At 44.9% G+C, this 18,527-nt stretch overlaps 1 protein-coding gene across 3 annotated transcripts in view; it reads right to left on the bottom strand.

Moving 5' to 3' along the window:
* Window positions 1-18,527, bottom strand: part of fbxl2 (F-box and leucine-rich repeat protein 2) — a 180,942-nt gene that overhangs the window by 123,394 nt on the left and 39,021 nt on the right. For all 3 annotated transcript variants that reach the window (XM_067981069.1, XM_067981076.1, XM_067981083.1), the window contains one exon: window positions 8,178-8,252. In XM_067981069.1, coding sequence (XP_067837170.1) covers window positions 8,178-8,252 — 75 coding nt within the window. The remainder of the gene's footprint in view (window positions 1-8,177; window positions 8,253-18,527) is intronic.

The raw sequence follows: 18,527 nt of genomic DNA, 5'->3' as shown, positions 1-18,527 counted from the left end.
TGAAGGGGAAGTCATGTCTGACAAATTTGCTTGAGTTCTTCGAGGATATAACGTATAGGGTGGATAAAGGGGAACCAGTGGACATAGTGTATTTAGACTTCCAGAAGGCATTCGACAAGGTGCCACATAAAAGATTATTACTTAAGATAAAAAATCACGGGATTGGGGGTAATATTCTGGCATGGGTGGAGGATTGGTTATCGAACAGGAAGCAGAGAGTTGGGATAAATGGTTCATTTTCGGACTGGCAACCAGTAACCAGTGGTGTTCCACAGGGGTCGGTGCTGGGTCCCCAACTCTTTACAATCTATATTAACGATTTGGAGGAGGGGACCGAGTGCAACATATCAAAATTTGCAGATGATACAAAGATGGGAGGGAAAGTAGAGAGTGAGGAGGACATAAAAAACCTGCAAGGGGATATAGACAGGCTGGGTGAGTGGGCGGAGATTTGGCAGATGCAATATAATATTGGAAAATGTGAGGTTATGCACTTTGGCAGGAAAAATCAGAGAGCAAGTTATTTTCTTAATGGCGAGAGACTGGAAAGTACTGCTGTACAAAGGGATCTGGGGGTCCTAGTGCAAGAAAATCAAAAAGTTGGTATGCAGGTGCAGCAGGTGATCAAGAAAGCCAACGGAATGTTGGCTTTTATTGCTAGGGGGATAGAATATAAAAACAAGGAGGTATTGCTGCAGTTATATAAGGTATTGGTGAGACCGCACCTGGAATACTGCATACAGTTTTGGTCTCCATACTTAAGAAAAGACATACTTGCTCTCGAGGCAGTACAAAGAAGGTTCACTCGGTTAATCCCGGGGATGAGGGGGCGGACATATGAGGAGAGGTTGAGTAGATTGGGACTCTACTCATTGGAGTTCAGAAGAATGAGAGGCGATCTTATTGAAACATATAAGATTGTGAAGGGTCTTGATCGGGTGGATGCAGTAAGGATGTTCCCAAAGATGGGTGAAACTAGAACTAGGGGGCATAATCTTAGAATAAGGGGCTGCTCTTTCAAAACTGAGATGAGGAGAAACTTCTTCACTCAGAGGGTGGTAGGTCTGTGGAATTTGCTGCCCCAGGAAGCTGTGGAAGCTACATCATTAGATAAATTTAAAACAGAAATAGACAGTTTCCTAGAAGTAAAGGGAATTAGGGGTTATGGGGAGCGGGCAGGAAATTGGTCATGAAGCTGAGTTCGGATCGGTCAATGCCCTGTGGGTGGCGGAGAGGGCCCAGGGGCTATGTGGCCGGGTCCTGCTCCGACTTCTTGTGTTCTTTAGATTTGTGGTTGGGATCAGATCAGCCATGATCTTATTGAATGGCGGAGCAGGCTCGAGGGGCCGATTGGCCTACTCCTGCTCCAATTTCTTATGTTCTTATGTTCTTATGTTAAACTTAGGCCCTCTCAGTTGGGCATATAGATCCCATGGAACTATTCGAAGAAGAGCAGGTGAGTTCTCCCATTGTGCTGGCCAACATTTATCCCTCAACCAGCATCACTAAAATAAAATCATCTGGTTATTTATCTCATTGCTGTGCACAAACTGGTTGCCATGTTTCCCTACATTACAACAGTGGCTATGCTTCGAATATTCTTCATTGCCTGGAGTGTTTTGGACATCCTGAGGTCATGAAAGGAGCTATATAAATGCAAGTTCTTTCTATATAAAATCGAAGTTTTTCATTCTTTCTTTAGCCTGGGACTCTTTATCCACCTGTTCTCCCCCATCAATGCAACCTGGCACTCTTTTCCCTCGGCAACCCTGCTCATTGTGGTACTTTTTTCAATTTCTCTATTCAACCTGGCTCTCGTTAAGTCTTCTATCCTCTTCCTGTTGATACGGCCTCTTGGCCCCATGCCCAGTCCATACTGGCAGTCTTCGTTTCCCGACCCCCTTTAATGCTGTCAATCTCCATCTCCACAGCCTAAGTTAATACTGGAACTCTTGTTCCCCAGTGCTACTCCCAGATTCATCCCTCTCCTACTCCCCCTCAATCCCAAAGCACCACACCTAACTTAAGCTCCCTTTAATCTCCCATAGTAGTTTATAGTCCTGAAGGAGGCCCATTAAATCTGCACCAACTTTGCTCGAGCAGTCCAAAACTAATCCCACTATACTGCTCTCTCTCCTCAATGCGCTGTATTTTCCTCTGCTCCAAATATTTATCCACTTTTTTCTTGAAACATGCAATGGTGTCGACCTCAAACACTCCATGGTAAAGCACAGCATGTGCCAACAACCTTCTGTGTAGTTTCTCCTAACCTCCCTTCTCAACCTGATGTTTAAATAGATGAATCTATTTGCATGCTCTAAGCTCTATGGCTTTACAATCCTTAATATAATGGGATGCCAAAATTATACAGTACTTATTTACTCTCATACTCTATGTCCCTATTTATAAAATCCCAAAATACTATTTTCCTTGATGGCTTCATCTACCTGCACTCTCAATTTCAGGGAATTATGTATTTGAACCCTTGAATTTCTAAATATCTACACCCTTCAGCATCTTTCCATTGAACACTCGTTTTTCCTCCCAAAATATATTACCTCACACTTCTGCACATTAAATTGCATTCGCCTTTTTTGCCTATTCTGCTAACTTGTCTAGTCTCTCTTTTAAAAAAAAAAGTCCTCTTCACAGTTTATAAAATCCCCATTTGTCAAGAGCAAATTTCAATATCATGGTACACATGTCCAAATCATCTATATATACACCAAGAACAAAAATAGATCCAGCACTGACCCCTGGGGTACACCAATCTGCTTCTTCAATCTAAGTAACACCCATTAACCATAACCCTTTGATTCCAGTCCATCAACCACCTGTTGCTACATATCCTTTATACCATATAGGTAGACTCTGGTGTCCACTTGTGTGTTTCAAAATGGCTCCTGGGCTAGCTGCTCCCTTGGGAGCTTCTTTGCTGTGGAACTCTATCCTTGGCCATCTGTTGTCATCCTTTGCCGTTTCTCCCCGAATTTCCTCTCTTCCACTGTTTAAGTTCCCCTGACTCAAATAGTGAGTGCAATTTAGCTCCAACTACAAGTTCAAGCTGTAAGTTTAAAGTTACCTAGGCCCACTTCCCATTTCCTGATCAGTGAGCAGTGGATCTTTGCTCAAATTTGGTTTCCAAATTCCTGGACTTCTCTGCAGTCAAGACTGCGCCACTCCACTGGACTACACTAAGACTCAGCTGCTGTAACTCTGATCTGCTATTCAATTGCTTAAGTTTTAAGGTAACTTTGTCCAGCCTACAGCCCACCCCGCACTGCTGCTGTTACCTGCTGAGTTTATGACTGTCCTACTGGTCTTTAAGCTCTATTTTGCTACAGTGTGGTTCCTGGCCGGAAATTCACTGTGCTGAGCCGTAGTCCATTTCTCTGACGCTTCTGGATCTTAGTGACCTCCAACTTCACCACAGTTTTTCTGCTCCACGATCGATTCAGCACACCTCCTGGCTCTTCATTCCTCCAGCAGTGCGTCCTCCGACACTCTACCCTTCAAATAGCTTCTGGACTCACTCACCCACTACACCTGTCTCTGAACCCAGACATTAGTTCATTGATGCTCCAAGCTGACTCCACCTTATCTACGTCAACTTTATCCCACCACGGGACCTCTGACTTTAACCTTGGACTCCCTCCAATGTCGCCTCTCGATTCCCTATTTATTACCAGGACATATCTATCCCTGCTATGTGACCACGCCTTTGTAATTTGAGTTTCTGTGTCCATTCGCGTGCGCGTTTTGTCTGCCGCTCCAGACCCGAGCCCATCGCTTCGATTTCCCCTTTACTCCTCCTAGGCCCCTCTCTCCGGTCATGTCTCTTTCCATTTCTCCCCTCTCAGATACTCTGCCCCCCCCCTCCCCTAAATCCCTACCCCAGCCCTTCAGCACTCCTTGACCTTCCTACTCTCCTGCTGCCGTCCCAGGCTTGACTCCCTGTTAGGTAAACTTACAGCTATCCTCTGTGCCTCTCTTGGCATCCTCCTAAGGACCCATCAAGGCACTAGTGACTGCCTCCTTACGAGCAACGCCAACTGCCCCATTCTACTCTCACCGACCTTCCTGCCCATTGGGGACTAATCTTGCCAATCTCCTTTCCGTCCCACTCACTCCTCCCAGCCCTGATCCTGTGGGCTCTGTCAGTGGATCAACTATCACTGCCCCTCTCCGCATCTCCCTCCAGAATGTCTGTTCACTTCTGAACAAGGCCCTTGCCATCCATGAGCTTACTGTGGAGGATTGCATTGTATCCATGGCCTTGACAGATGGGTGATGGGTGATGACACCTTCCCCCTTAATGAAGCCTCCCTGCCTGGTTATATCTTCCACCACATGCCCCGACCAGACCGCCGTGGTGGCGGTGCAGCCCGTATCACCTAATCGTACTTTGGTCTGTCCCCCCCTACTCCTTTGGTACCTTCTCTTCCTTTAAGCATCTCTCCTTGTTTCATGACTCTCACCTCTCCTTTAAAATCTTCATTCTCTACCACCCACCCAAGTACCATGCCAAGTTTCTCTCCGAGATATCTTCACTGCTTTCCTCCCTCAGCCATTGCACCGAGCGACTGCTCATCCTTGGTGATTTCAACCTCCATCTCAACTCATCACGCTCGCTCTCCTCAGAGTTCACTGTCCTCCTATCCTCCCTTAATCTGTCCCTCCATATAAACTCCCCTACCCATATTCACGGCCACCCCCTCAACCTTGCTATCTCACGTGGCCTCTCTGCTCCACTTGCGTTAATCACGGATAAGGCCATCTCTGATCACTTTCTTGTATTCCTCTTCCAACCCCACTTACTTCTGTGTTCGCCCCTGGAAAAAAATTCTCCCAAGTCACTTACTACTGCACTTACAAATTGCCAACTGTCTAGCCTTTGACCCTGCATTCACAACGACATTTCTGCAGCTACCGATCTGCTCAATCAAACCCTCACCTCCACCTTTGATGCCCTTGTCCCCATTACTCTCTCACACCCTGCCTTAGCTCACCTGCTGTTGAAACCCTCATCCATGCCTTTGTAACCTCTAGTCTTGAATATTCTGATGTTCTCCTGGCTGGCCTCCCATCTTCCACCCTCCGTAAACTTGAGCTCATCCAAAACTCTGCTGTTCGTATCCTAATTCACACCAAGTCTCATTCTCCCATCACCCCTGTGCTCGCTGACCTACGTTGGCTCCTGGTCCGGGAACGCCTAGATTTTAAAATTCTCATCCTTATTTGCAAATCCCTCCATGGTCTCGCCCCTCTCTTTCTCTGTAACCTCCTCCAGCCCTACAACCCTCAGGAGATCTTTGTGCTCCTCCAATTCTTGCCTCTTGCGCATCCCCGATTTTAATCGCTCCACCATTGGTGACCATGCCTTCAGTTGCCCATGTCCTAAGCTCTGGAATTCCCTTCCTAAACCTCTCCGCCTCTCTCTCCTCCTTAAAGAAGCTCCTTAAAACCTACCTCGTGACGTCTTAACATCTCATGTGCTCGGTGTCAAATTTTGTTTGATAACGCTCCTGCGAAGCGCCTTGGAATGTTTTACTATGTTAAAGGCGCTAGAAAAATGCAAGTTGTTATTGTTATGGCTGACTTTCTTTTTTAAAACAACCCTTCTGTGAACCAAACTTAACTTGCCTCGGACAAATTCAGGACATCCATCTCCCTCCCATGTAGAATGGGCCTACACTGTCTGGAGTTTAGAGGATTGAGAGGTGATCTCATTGAAACATACAAGATTCTGAGAGGGCTTGACAGGCCGTTTCCCCGGCTGGAGAATCTCGAACTAGGGGGCACAGTCTCAGGATAAGGGATCGGCCATTTAGGACAGAGAAAAGGAGAAATTTCTTCACTCAGAGGGCTGTGGATGCTCAGGTCGTTGAGTATATTCAAGACTGAGATCGATAGATTTTTGGACTCTAAGGGAACCAAGGGATATGGGGATTGGGCAGGAAAGGGGAGTTGAGGTCGAAGATCAGCCATGATCTGATTGAATGATGAAGCAGGCTCAAGGTGTTTCTTGGGTCCTGCTGGTGATTCTAGCTGCTACACATAATGGGAAGGAAATTCTTGTGGGAATCCCCACCACAGTATACAAGGGCTGGAATCACGTCATTCGTAGCTAGGCTCGAAGAGCAGCATTGATAGGAGAGACACCCAATCTGGCAATGTGGGAACCTGGCCCATGCTGATTTTTATTTTGTCAGCAAACACCATGCCCCCCAAAGGCCAATAGTCAGCATGTATGTGACTTAATTCACCTTTACTGATTTTACTCCTAGGTGTTTCCTACAAACTCCACTTCAAGATCAGACTCCGTTGGTACAGACATGCTCATGGTTGTATCACAGCAGGTTGATAGTTTCACTGAAGTCTATGCTTACACTAGCTGTACAGTTGAATCTGGAGAGTTAAGTCACTGTAACAGTGGTGAAGGGGCTGAACAGGCTTGAGATTGAAGATGAACAAAGTTGAGAGTGCAATGGAAGAGCCCAATGCCTTCTCTACAAATGTGCAAGCTAATACATGGCATGGTTCCTTGGTATTACTTGTGCTCCTCCTGAAAGGAATGTTCACCTGCAGTTGATTTTCTTTCTAACCTGGACCTGCAGTTTTTCATCTCTGAAAAAAAATGGAGTGTGGGGTTGCTGTGTGAAGGACTGAGGGAGACTGATCTGAAGGGCTATCATCAAGCAAATTATATGATCATAACAGGCTCTTCTGAAGAGTTAAGATTTCACACTTCTATAAGTCATGCAGCACTGTTAGGCAATAAAAGCAAGAACTGTGGATGTCAATCACTGATAATGAAGATTTTAAAATCTGGTGCCAGTATTAACAGAACCGAACATCTGCCAAGGCAATGAGTGTGAACAGGTGGATACTGAAAACATGAAAAAAAGCCTTGACTGCAGTTACTATCATTAACCAGAAAATAGAATGTCTACAAAACTAAGGAACACTTTATAAAGCTACACAAAGAGATCTAGGAGTACAGATTCATAGCTCCTTGAAAGTGGAGTCACAGGTGGATAGGGTGGTGAAGAAGGCATTCAGCATGCTTGGTTTCATTGGTCAGAACATTGAATGCAGGAGTTGGGATGTCTTGTTGAAGTTGTACAGGGCATTGGTGAGGCCACACTTGGAGTACTGTGTACAGTTCTGGTCACCCTATTATAGAAAGGATATTATTAAACTAGAAAGAGTGCAGAAAAGATTTACTAGGATGCTACCGGGACTTGATGGTTTGACTTACAGGGAGAGGTTAGACAGACTGGGACTTTATTCCCTGGAGAGTAGGAGGTTAAGGGGTGATCTTATAGAAGTCTATAAAATAATGAGGGGCATAGATAAGGTCGATAGTCAAAATCTTTTCCCAAAGGTAGGGGAGTCTATAACGAGGGGGCACAGATTTAAGGTGAGAGGGGAGAGATACAAAAGGATCCAGAGGGGCAATTTTTTCACTCAAAGGGTGGTGAGTGTCTGGAACGAGCTGCCAGATGCAGTAGTAGAGGCGGGTACAATTTTGTCTTTTAAAAAGCATTTGGACAGTTACATGGGGAAGATGGGTATCGAGGGATATGGGCCAAGTGCAGGCAATTGGGACTAGCTTAGTGGTATAAACTGGGCGACATTGACATGTTGGGCCGAAGGGCCTGTTTCCATGTTGTAACTTCTATGATTCTATGATTCTATAACTTCCTGTAAAAGATGATACTAGAAATATACATTATAAACTAAACATGTCTCAGAATAAAGCCTTCATATAAAATGGGGATGGGTCAACTGGCTGACCAAGATGGCTCCAGCATGGCACGAATCATGGGATAGGGTCGTCGGTACTTAGCTCTCTCACCATCCAATTGGATGGCAGAAAATTTATTTGAATGTGGAAACTGAACAAATAAGAAAGGATCAATATATTCAGATTCAAGTCAGTGTTCTGGATTAGCGCAAGCCATGAAATAGGGCAAGATAAATTTAAATCAGAAGAGCATATTCAGCCCTAGAAGATGCTCTGAAGCCACATAGTGCTCCAATGAGTTTACCGATAAATTTATTTAACTGAAGTGACAAGTTATACACTTGATTATTTGAATTACCAAACCTCTAAGTTTGAATGAATGTTGCTGTCGTGTAATTAGCTCAATGATAAATATTTTGCTCCTTACCTCTATGTCTGTCTGAAAATTAAACAAGTCAATCCTCTGCCAGTTGCTGCCATCCAATGCCAGGATATTCCATGCCTATAAAATAGTTGATAAGAACAATTAATACAGCTTTGCTAGCATCAACATCAAAATAAAAAGTAGATTTCCCATGGCATTGCTCATGGGCACTCCAGCACCTGGTTTCTGGTGTTTATCATGGTCATGTTGCAGTTTAATACCACAGATTTACTGAACCAACATATTACATGCCTGACTCAGGGTAAATATATATTCCACACCGATATTTAAAGATACAAGGCTTCACAGATCTAACATTTGTAATACTATTTACCTATCACATAATAAAATATGCTTAAAATACAAGTATCTGTTCTTCCCTCTATGAAGCCACTTATTCATTATTTACTTCATATTTTTGCTTAGTCTCCCACAGTGGATTTGCAGCATTGTCTTAAAATGCAAATACTTTATTTATTCTTGCTTTCTCCTTCCTCAAAACGACATAGGTAGGAAGGGAGATGAGGTCCTGCATCAAGAATTTAGGGAGCTAGGTAGCAGATTAAAGAGCAGGACCTCAAAGGTTGTAATCTCTGGATTACTCCCAGTGCCACGGGCTAGTGAGTATAGAAATAGGAGGATAGAACAGATGAATGCGTGGCTAAAGAGTTGGTGCAGGAGGGAGGGTTTCAGTTTCCTGGATCACTGGGCCTGCTTCTGGGGAAGGTGGGACTTGTACAAGTCGGACGGGTTGCATCTGAACCAGAGCGGGACAAATATCCTTGCGGGGAGGTTTGCTAGCACTGTTGGGGGGGGTTTAAACTAACTTGGCAGGGGGATGGGATACAGAGTGGAGCTACAATAGGGGGTGATGTGCAGCCAAATATAGAGAAAAAAACAAGTCAGCTTGGAAGACAGGGCAAATATGTGAGGGCAAGGCTGGATGGCATCTATTTTAATGCAAGGAGTCTTGCGAATAAGGTGGATGAACTGAAGGTGTTGATAAACACATGGGAGTATGATATTGTTGCTGTCACAGAGATATGGTTGAGGGAGGGGCAAGACTGGCAGCTCAATATTCCGGGGTACAGAATCTTCAGGCGAGACAGAGGGGGAGGTATAAGAGGAGGGGGGGGTCGCAATATTAATTAAAGAATCAATTACTGCCATAAGGAGGGATGATATATTAGCAGGTTCCTCTAATGAGGCCATATGGGTGGAGCTTAAAAACAAAAAGGGGGCAAGCACTTTGATGGGAGTGTACTATAGGCCCCCAAACAGTCAGGGGGAGATAGAGGAACAGATATGTAGGCAAATCTCAGAAAATTGTGCAAATAATAGGGTAATAATAGTGGGGGATTTCAACTTCCCCAATATTAACTGGGATACTCAGAGTGTAAAAGGCTTAGAGGGTACAAAATTCTTAACGTGCATCCGGGAGAGCTTTTTGAGCCAGCATGTAGAAAGTCCTACAAGAGAGGGGGCGGTACTGGACCTAATTCTAGGGAATGTGGCCGGCCAAGTGGAAGAAGTGCTAGTAGGTGAGCACTTTGGTGACAGTGACCATAATTTGGTGAGATTTAAGGTGGTCATGGAAAAGGACAGGGAGGGGCCAGAAATAAAGGTTCTAAATTGGGGGAAGGCCGATTTTAATAGGATAAGGCAGGATCTGGCCAAAATGGACTGGGATCAGCTGCTTGTAGGAAAATCCGCATCGGAGCAATGGGAGTCTTTCAGAAGGGAGATTGAGACCATACAATGGCAACATGTTCCCGTAAAGGTAAAGGGTGGTTCCAAGAACTCCAGGGAACCTTGGATGTCAGGGGATATACGAGAATGGATTAGGAAAAAAAGGAGGGCTTTTGGCAGATACAAAAGGCTAAAGACGGAGGAAGCCCTAGAGGAGTACAAAAAGTGCAGGGGGATACTTAAAAAAGAAATTAGGAGATCAAGGAGGGGCCATGAAATAACACTGGCGAGCAAAATAAAGGAAAATCCTAAGATGTTTTATAAGTATATTAAGGGTAAGAGGATGACTAGGGAAAAAATAGGGCCCATTAGGGACAAAAATGGCAATCTGTGTGTGGAGCTGGCAGATGTAGGAGGGGTTCTAAATGAATTTTTTGCATCTGTTTTCACTATGGAGAAGGACGATGTAGACATAGAAATACGGCAGGGGGACTGTGATATACTCGAACATATTAACATCGAGCGGGAGGAGGTATTGGCGGTTTTAGCAGGCCTAAAAATGGATAAATCCCCAGGCCCGGACGAAATGTATCCCAGGCTACTGTGTGAGGCAAAGGAGGAGATTGCGGGGGCTCTGACACATATATTCAGAACCTCTCTGGCCACAGGGGATGTGCCAGAGGACTGGAGAACCGCTAATGTAATACCATTATTCAAGAAGGGGAGTAGGGAAAAACCGGGGAACTACAGGCCAGTGAGCCTAACATCAGTGGTAGGAAAATTATTGGAAAAAATTCTGAAGGACAAAATTAGTCTCCACTTGGAGAAGCAAGGATTAATCAGGGATAGTCAACATGGCTTTGTCAAGGGAAGATCATGTCTGACTAATTTGATTGAATTTTTTGAGGGGGTGACTAGGCGTGTGGATGAGGGTAACGCAGTGGATGTGGTATACATGGATTTCAGTAAGGCCTTCGATAAAGTCCCCCACAGGAGACTGGTCAAGAAGGTACGAGCCCATGGAATCCAGGGTGCCTTGGCACTTTGGATACAAAACTGGCTTAGTGGCAGAAGGCAGAGGGTGATGATCGAAGGTTGTTTTTGTGACTGGAAGCCTGTGGCCAGTGGGGTACCACAGGGATCGGTGCTGGGTCCCTTGCTGTTTGTGGTCTACATTAATGACTTGGATATGAATGTAAAAGGTATGATCAGTAAGTTCACTGATGATACAAAGATTGGTAGGGTGGTAAATAGCGAGGAGGATAGCCTCAGTCTGCAGGACGATATAGATGGGTTGGTCAGATGGGCGGAACAGTGGCAAATGGAATTTAACCCGGAAAAGTGCGAGGTGATGCACTTTGGAGGGACTAACAAGGCAAGGGAATACACAATGAATGGGAGGACCCTAGGCAAGACAGAGGGTCAGAGGGATCTTGGTGTGCAAGTTCACAGATCCCTGAAGGCGGCAGAACAGGTAGATAAGGTGGTAAAGAAGGCATATGGGATACTTGCCTTTATTAGCCGAGGCATAGAATATAAGAGCAAGGAGGTTATGATGGAGCTGTATAAAACACTGGTTAGGCCACAGCTGGAGTACTGTGTGCAGTTCTGGTCGCCACACTACAGGAAGGATGTGATCGCTTTGGAGAGGGTGCAGAGGAGATTCACCAGGATGTTACCAGGGCTGGAGCGCTTCAGCTATGAAGAGAGACTGGGAAGATTGGGTTTGTTTTCCTTGGAGCAGAGGAGGCTGAGGGGGGACATGATTGAGGTGTACAAAATTATGAGGGGCACAGATAGGATGGATACTAAGGAGCCTTTTCCCTTCGTTGAGGGCACTATAACAAGGGGACATAGATTCAAGGTAAAAGGCGGGAGGTTTAGAGGGGATTTGAGAAAGAACTTTTTCACCCAGAGGGTGGTTGGAGTCTGGAACTCACTGCCTGAAAGGGTTGTGGAGGCAGGAACCCTCAACATTCAAGAAGCATTTGGATGAGCACTTGAAATGCCATAGCATACAAGGCTACGGACCAAATGCTGGAATATGGGATTAGAGTAGACAGGGCTGATGGCCGGCGCGGACACGATGGGCCGAAGGGCCTCTATCCATGCTGTATAACTCTATGACTCTAAAATTTTCATCCTTCTTCTCAGCTATTTTCAAGTATATTACAAGGATACTAGAATACTTTCTTCCGTCAGTATATGTGTAGTTCTTGAAGCGGTTGTTGGTGTAGCACTATCCAAGGAGGTTTCTCCTATGGTGACGTTTCCAATAACAACCATGGTCCAGGCTTCGCTGACCAAGCAACCGGTTGGTTGACTCAGGCTGCAGTGTCCTAGGTCAGCATCAAGACATCTCAAATATCTCCTTCGAGCCCCAGTGCAAATATTAGGTCCCCTCATTCAGCAAGACTGACCAAGCTGGCCAAGTCCTGAAGGACACAGCTGCCAGACTGGGCCTGCGGCAGGTGGAGAGCGAACCAACACGAGGGAAAAACTTACTTGACCTCGTCCTCACCAAATCTACCTGTCGCAAATGCATCTGTCCATGACAGTATTGGTAGGAGTGACCACCACACAGTCCTCATGGAGACGAAGTTCCGTCTTCGCACTGAGGACACCATCCAACGTGTTGTGTGGCACTACCACCGTGCTAAATCAAAGCTCTGCAGTCCTGCCACATCCAGTCGTGAATGGTAGTGGACAATTAAACAACTAACAGGAGGAGGAGGCTCTGTACATAATCCCATCTTCAATGATGGCAGAGTCCAGCACGGGAGTGCAAAAGACAAGGCTGAAGTGTTTGCAACCATCTTCAGCCAGAAGCGCCGAGTGGACGATCCATCTCGGCCTCCTCCCGATATCCCCATCACAGAAGCCAGTCTTCAGCCAATTCGATTCACTCCACGTGATATCAAGAAATGGCTGAGTGCACTGTATACAGCAAAGGCTATGGGCCCCGACAACATCCCAGCTGTACTGCTGAAGACTTGTGCTCCAGAACTAGCTGCACCTCCAGCCAAGCTGTTCCAGTGCCGCTACAACACTGGCATCTACCCGACAATGTGGAAAATTGCCCAGGTATGTCCTGTTCACAAAAGGCAGGACAAATCCAATCTGGCCAATTACCGCCCCATCAGTCTCCTCTCAATCATCAGCAAAGTGATGGAAGGTGTCGTCGACAGTGCTATCAAGCGGCACTTACACACCAATAACCTGCTCACCGATGCTCAGTTTGGGTTCCGCCAGGACTACTCGGCTCCAAACCTCATTACAGCTTTGGTCCAAACATGGACAAAAGAGCTGAATTCCAGAGGTGAGGCGAGAGTGACAGCCCTTGACATCAAGGTAGCATTTGACCGAGTGTGGCACCAAGGGGCCCTAGTAAAATTGAAGTAAATGGGAATCAGGGGGAAAACTCTCCAGTGGCTGGAGTCATACCTAGCACAAAGGAAGATGGTAGTGGTTGTTGGAGGCCTATCATCTCAGCCCCAGGACATTGCTGCAGGAGTTCCTCAGGGCAGTGTCCCAGGCCCAACCATCTTCAGCTGCGTCGTCAATGACCTTCCCTCCATCATCAGGTCAGAAATGGGGATGTTCGCTGATGATTGCACAATGTTTAGTTCCATTCGCATCCCCTCAAATAATGAAGCAGTCCGAGCCCGCATGTAGCAAGACCTGGCAAGTAACATTTGCGCCAGACAAGTGCCAGGCAATGACATCTCCAACAAGAGAGAGTCTAACCACCTCCCCTTGACATTCAACGGCATTACCATCACCAAATCCCCCACCATCAACATCCTGGGGGGGTCACCATTGACCAGAAACTTAACTGGACCAGCCATATAAATAATGTGGCTACAAGAGCAGATCAGAGGCTGGATATTCTGCGGTGAGTGGCTCACCCCCTGACTCCCCAAAGCCATCTGCAAGGCACAAGTCAGGAGTGTGATGGAATACTCTCCACTTGCCTGGATGAGTGCAGCTCCAACAACACTCAAGAAGCTCGACACCATCCAGGACAAAGCAGCCCGCTTGATTGGCACCCCATCCATCACCCTAAACATTTACTCCCTTCACCACCGGCGCACTGTGGCTGCAGTGTGTACCATCTACAGGATGCACTGCAGCAACTCGCCAAAGACTTCTTCGACAACACATCCCAAACCCGCGACCTCTACCACCTAGAAGGTCAAGGGCAGCAGGCACATGGGAACACCACCACCTGCACTTTCCCCTCCAAGTGACACCATCCCGACTTGGAAATATATCACCGTTCCTTCATCATCGCTGGGTCAAAATCCTGCAACTCCCTTCCTAACAGCACTGTGGGAGAACCTTCACCACACTGACTGCAGCGGTTCAAGGCGGGGGCTCACCACCACCTTCTCAGGGGCAATTAGGGATAGGCAATAAATGCTGGCTTTGCCAGCGACGCCCACATCCCATGAACGAATAAAAAAAAGACCGAAAAAAATCCCAAATATCATTAGCTAATTTTTTTTTTAAAAAGTGATTTGAACTGTATACTACATTTAAAAGATGAAAATCCATTTTTTTGACCTTGACCTGCTTCTTTCACCCCAGTTATTTGTACATTTGATGCCTGGGTCACAGTACACTGAGTATTCAAGATGCGTAGGAGCACGGTGAAAACTACACCTCTTATGATTCATTTGTCTTTCTCACGTATAGAATTTCTCTGCAGGAGTTGGAACTCTCCAGTTTTTATTTTATCCGGTTGTCAGGTGATGCGGGTTATAATGGTGCACTCTGGGTGTTGTAGCTCCACAGGAGCAGGGTGAAAATTACCAACCCTACAACACATCTTTCTCACACACACAAAATTTGTTCACAACAGCACCAAATTTCAGTACCTCGGCCCAAGTGAAATTTTCAGCTGAAGTCCCAAGCGCCAGAGGGCAAGCCTGTGCAGCAGAAACTACTTGCTGGCATTTCTAACATCATCCTGTAGCATTTTTCAGAATATATGGCAGTGAACTTGGGCCAGGGTACCTCCAAGCATATAATGCAGGGGTACCTGCTGAAGGTTATAGAGCAGGAGAGGAACCAATGGGTCAGTGAATAAATCATTTATGGTCTTCAAGCAGTAATGGGGCTATTAGGAAAGCAAACAGAGTTCTAGGTTCTATTGCTACAGATAACATGTGCAATATGAAACTAAGAATGCTACACTTGGGTTGTACAAAGTTGGTGTGGCTTAATTTAGAACAGTGCATCTAGTTTTGGTCGATACACGTGGCTGTGGCAGGGAAAACCAAGACCTTGAAGTTACAAGGTTGGACAAAATGATATCCAGTCTTAGGTTCCAGGAGTTGGTATTATTTTTGTTAGAGAAACGCAAACTAAGGGGAGATACCGTTGAGGTTTTTAAAATAACGAAAAGGGAACAGATTCTGTTCAGTTGAATAGATCATTTGAGATGGGAGAACTCGAGGGTAAAGAGTATGACATACACAAGAATTGGTTAGATGCTATGAATTCCTTTTCACAGGGCATCATTTCCTACTGGAACAGATTACAGAAACATGTGTGACAATGGAGAGTCTGCCGTCCTACAAAAAGAGAACTGAACAAGTTCCTGAGAAGGGAGGACGTTTAGGAACATAGGAACAGCAGTAGGCCATTCAGCCCCTCGTGCCTGCTCTGCCATTTGATAAGATCATGGCTGATCTGTGATCTAACTCCATATACCTGCCTTTGGCCCATATCACTGCCTTTGGCCCATATCCCTTAATACCTTTGGTTGCCAAAAAGCTATCTATCTCAGATTTAAATTTAGCAATTGAGCTAGTATCAATTGCCATTTGCGGAAGAGAGTTCCAAACTTCTACAACCCTTTGTGTGTAAAAAGATTGGTTGGGGTAGCAGCTGGAAATAGGAAGCCTCAAGTTAGTGCAGTTTCCTGGAGCTCACTTGTTTGCATTAGGGAGTCAGATGAATTTCCCAACGTTTTCCCCTAAATTAAACACAGATTTTACACCTTGTTCAGGAGCTTGCATAACTTGGGGGAAGAGGAGATATTGATTCAATTCCGCAAGGCAGCAACATGTCTGGATGGGTGAGCTTGACAGATGTGATGGTCTTTTGCCATTCTCCTTTGTCATGTGTCTACTATTATACTCAGGCCACTTTTGAAGTCTCTTTATGCTAATACAATTCCTTTCATTGAATACCTGTCATATTTTTCTGATGTAATCTAACACTTTACATTTATGAATATCACTTTCTATTGCAGTTTTCCCTACAGTTTGGCTAACTTGCTATCAATTATATTAGCCATAATCTTTCAAAAAGCCTTGTGTATAGACTTATCAAAATGTCTTCTAAAATTACAAGCAAATTATATCCCCTGGATAGTCCACCCCTACTAATTCAAAGAATTCCAGTGATTATGGGCCACAATCTATTGCTTCTAAATACATGCTGCCTATGCCTTAAGTCAGCTTTGCTCTTTAGAATATTAAGCACTTTTTCCATTATTGAGAATTGTGTATTCTGTATTGACAATATACAATCGTATGGTCTGTTATAGATTCATGGAATCATACAGCACAGAAGGAGGCCATTTGGCCCATCATGCCTATGCCAGCTCTTTGAAAGAGTTGCCCAATTAGTCCCACTCCCCTGCTCTTTCCCCATAGCCCTGCAAATCTTTCCTTTTCAAGTATATAGCCTCTTCCCTTTCGAAAGTTACTATTGAGTCTGCTTCCACTACCCTCTCAGGCAGTGCATTCCTGATCATAACTCACTGCGTTAAAAAAATTCTCATCTCTCTTTCTTCCTCCCCCACCCCCTCCCCCAAATGGCTTTTATGCCAATTATCTTAAACCTGTGTCCTCCAGTTAGCAACCCTCTTGCCAGTGGAAACAGTTTCTCCCCATCCACTATCAAAACCCCTCAATTTTGAACACCTCTAATAAATCTCTCCTTAACATTCTCTGCTCTAAGAACAACCATCCCAGCTTCTCCAGTCTCTCCACTTAACTGAAGTCTCTCATCCCTGGTACCATTCTGGTGAATCTTCTCTGCACCCTCTCCAAGGCCTTGACATCCTTCCTAAAGTATGGTGCCCAGAATTGGACAATACTCTAGTTGAGGTCTAACCAGTGCTTTATAAAGGTTTACCATAACTTCCTTGGTTTTGTACTGTATGCCACTATTTATAAAGCCAAGGATCCCTTATGCTTCAATAGTTTTATCAACTTGTCCTGCCACCTTCAAAAGGTTTGTGTTGGTGAACCTCCAAGTCTCTGCTCCTGCACCCCCTTTAGTTTATAGTGCCTCTCCTCATTCTCCCTTCCAAAATACATCACTTCACTGCATTAAATTTCATCTGCCATATGTCTGCCCATTTCACCAGTCTCCCAGGTTCATAGTTCATTTTTTTTTAAAAGTCACGATCCTAGTCATTCCTCAGTCACAGCTCCTGTGTTTATGCAGCTCCTAATAACACTGTCCAGAGCCTCACCTGTTTCTTCTCATTTCCAGGAGGGAGGGAGGGAGACAGAGAGAGACATTCCCATGCCAAAATATGTGGATCTAGCATTTATCTAGAAGCTTTATTTGTGAATACCAATATAAAGAATTCAGTTAACACCTCTGTTTACTAAGCCTCCCTAATATCCCTTCCCTGTACATACACAACTAAAAATATTTTAGATCCTTTTTCTGAAGTCTATAATTTGCCATTGTATCGGTCATTTACATATTCTATTGCTCAACTAAATTTCGTGTGGCATACACATTAATGTAACTCATGCTAATTCAGGGTCCTGGGTTATATAGATTTTATGTTAAATAATCTTTAATTTAAGAAGTAAAATTAAGGTTTGTCGCATAAAATAATAAATGTTTGGTATTTGTTACAATTGGTGACATTATATTGTATACCAAACATTATGCTACAATATATTTACATTTGTAGTCTTTCAATCACCTGCCTTGCAAAATCACCTCCTTACCAAACAAGGATAGTACAGAGGGAAGGGGACTGGATTCATCCACCCGTTCCATAGGAGGATAAAGACCACAGCAGCATTGTTTCTCCTATTTTTAAACTGGTTCGCAGTAGGAACTGAATGTCAAAAGTAATTTGATATTCCTCTCAACTTCGAATCATCGAAATTTACGGCACATAAGGAGGCCATTCCACCCATCGTGTCCGTGCCAGCCGAAAATGAGCTATCCAGCCGAATCCCACTTTCCAGCTCTTGGTCCGTAGCCTTGCAGGTTACGGCACTTCAAGTGCATATCCAAGTACTTTTTAAATGCAATGAGAGTTTCTGCCTCTACCATCCTTTCAGGCAGTGAGTTCCAGACCCCCCCACCACCACCCTTTGGTGAAAAAAAATTCTCACCACTCTAATCCTTCTACCAATTACTTTAAATCTATGCCCCCTGGTCAGTGACCCCTCTCCAAAGGGAAATAGGTCTTTCCTATCCACTATCTAAGCCCCTCAATTTTGTACACCTCAATTAAATCTCCCCTCAGCCTCCTCTGTGCTAAAGAAAACAACCCAGCCTATCCAATCCTATCCATAGCTAAAATTCTCCAGTCCTGGCAACATCCTCGTAATTCTCCTCTGTACCCTCTCTAGTGCAATCACACCTTTCCTGTAATGTGATCAGAACTGTATG

Source organism: Heptranchias perlo, chromosome 3 (assembly GCF_035084215.1).
Source record: "Heptranchias perlo isolate sHepPer1 chromosome 3, sHepPer1.hap1, whole genome shotgun sequence".
NCBI lineage: Eukaryota > Metazoa > Chordata > Chondrichthyes > Hexanchiformes > Hexanchidae > Heptranchias > Heptranchias perlo.
This window is presented reverse-complemented; position numbering and strand designations above follow the sequence as displayed.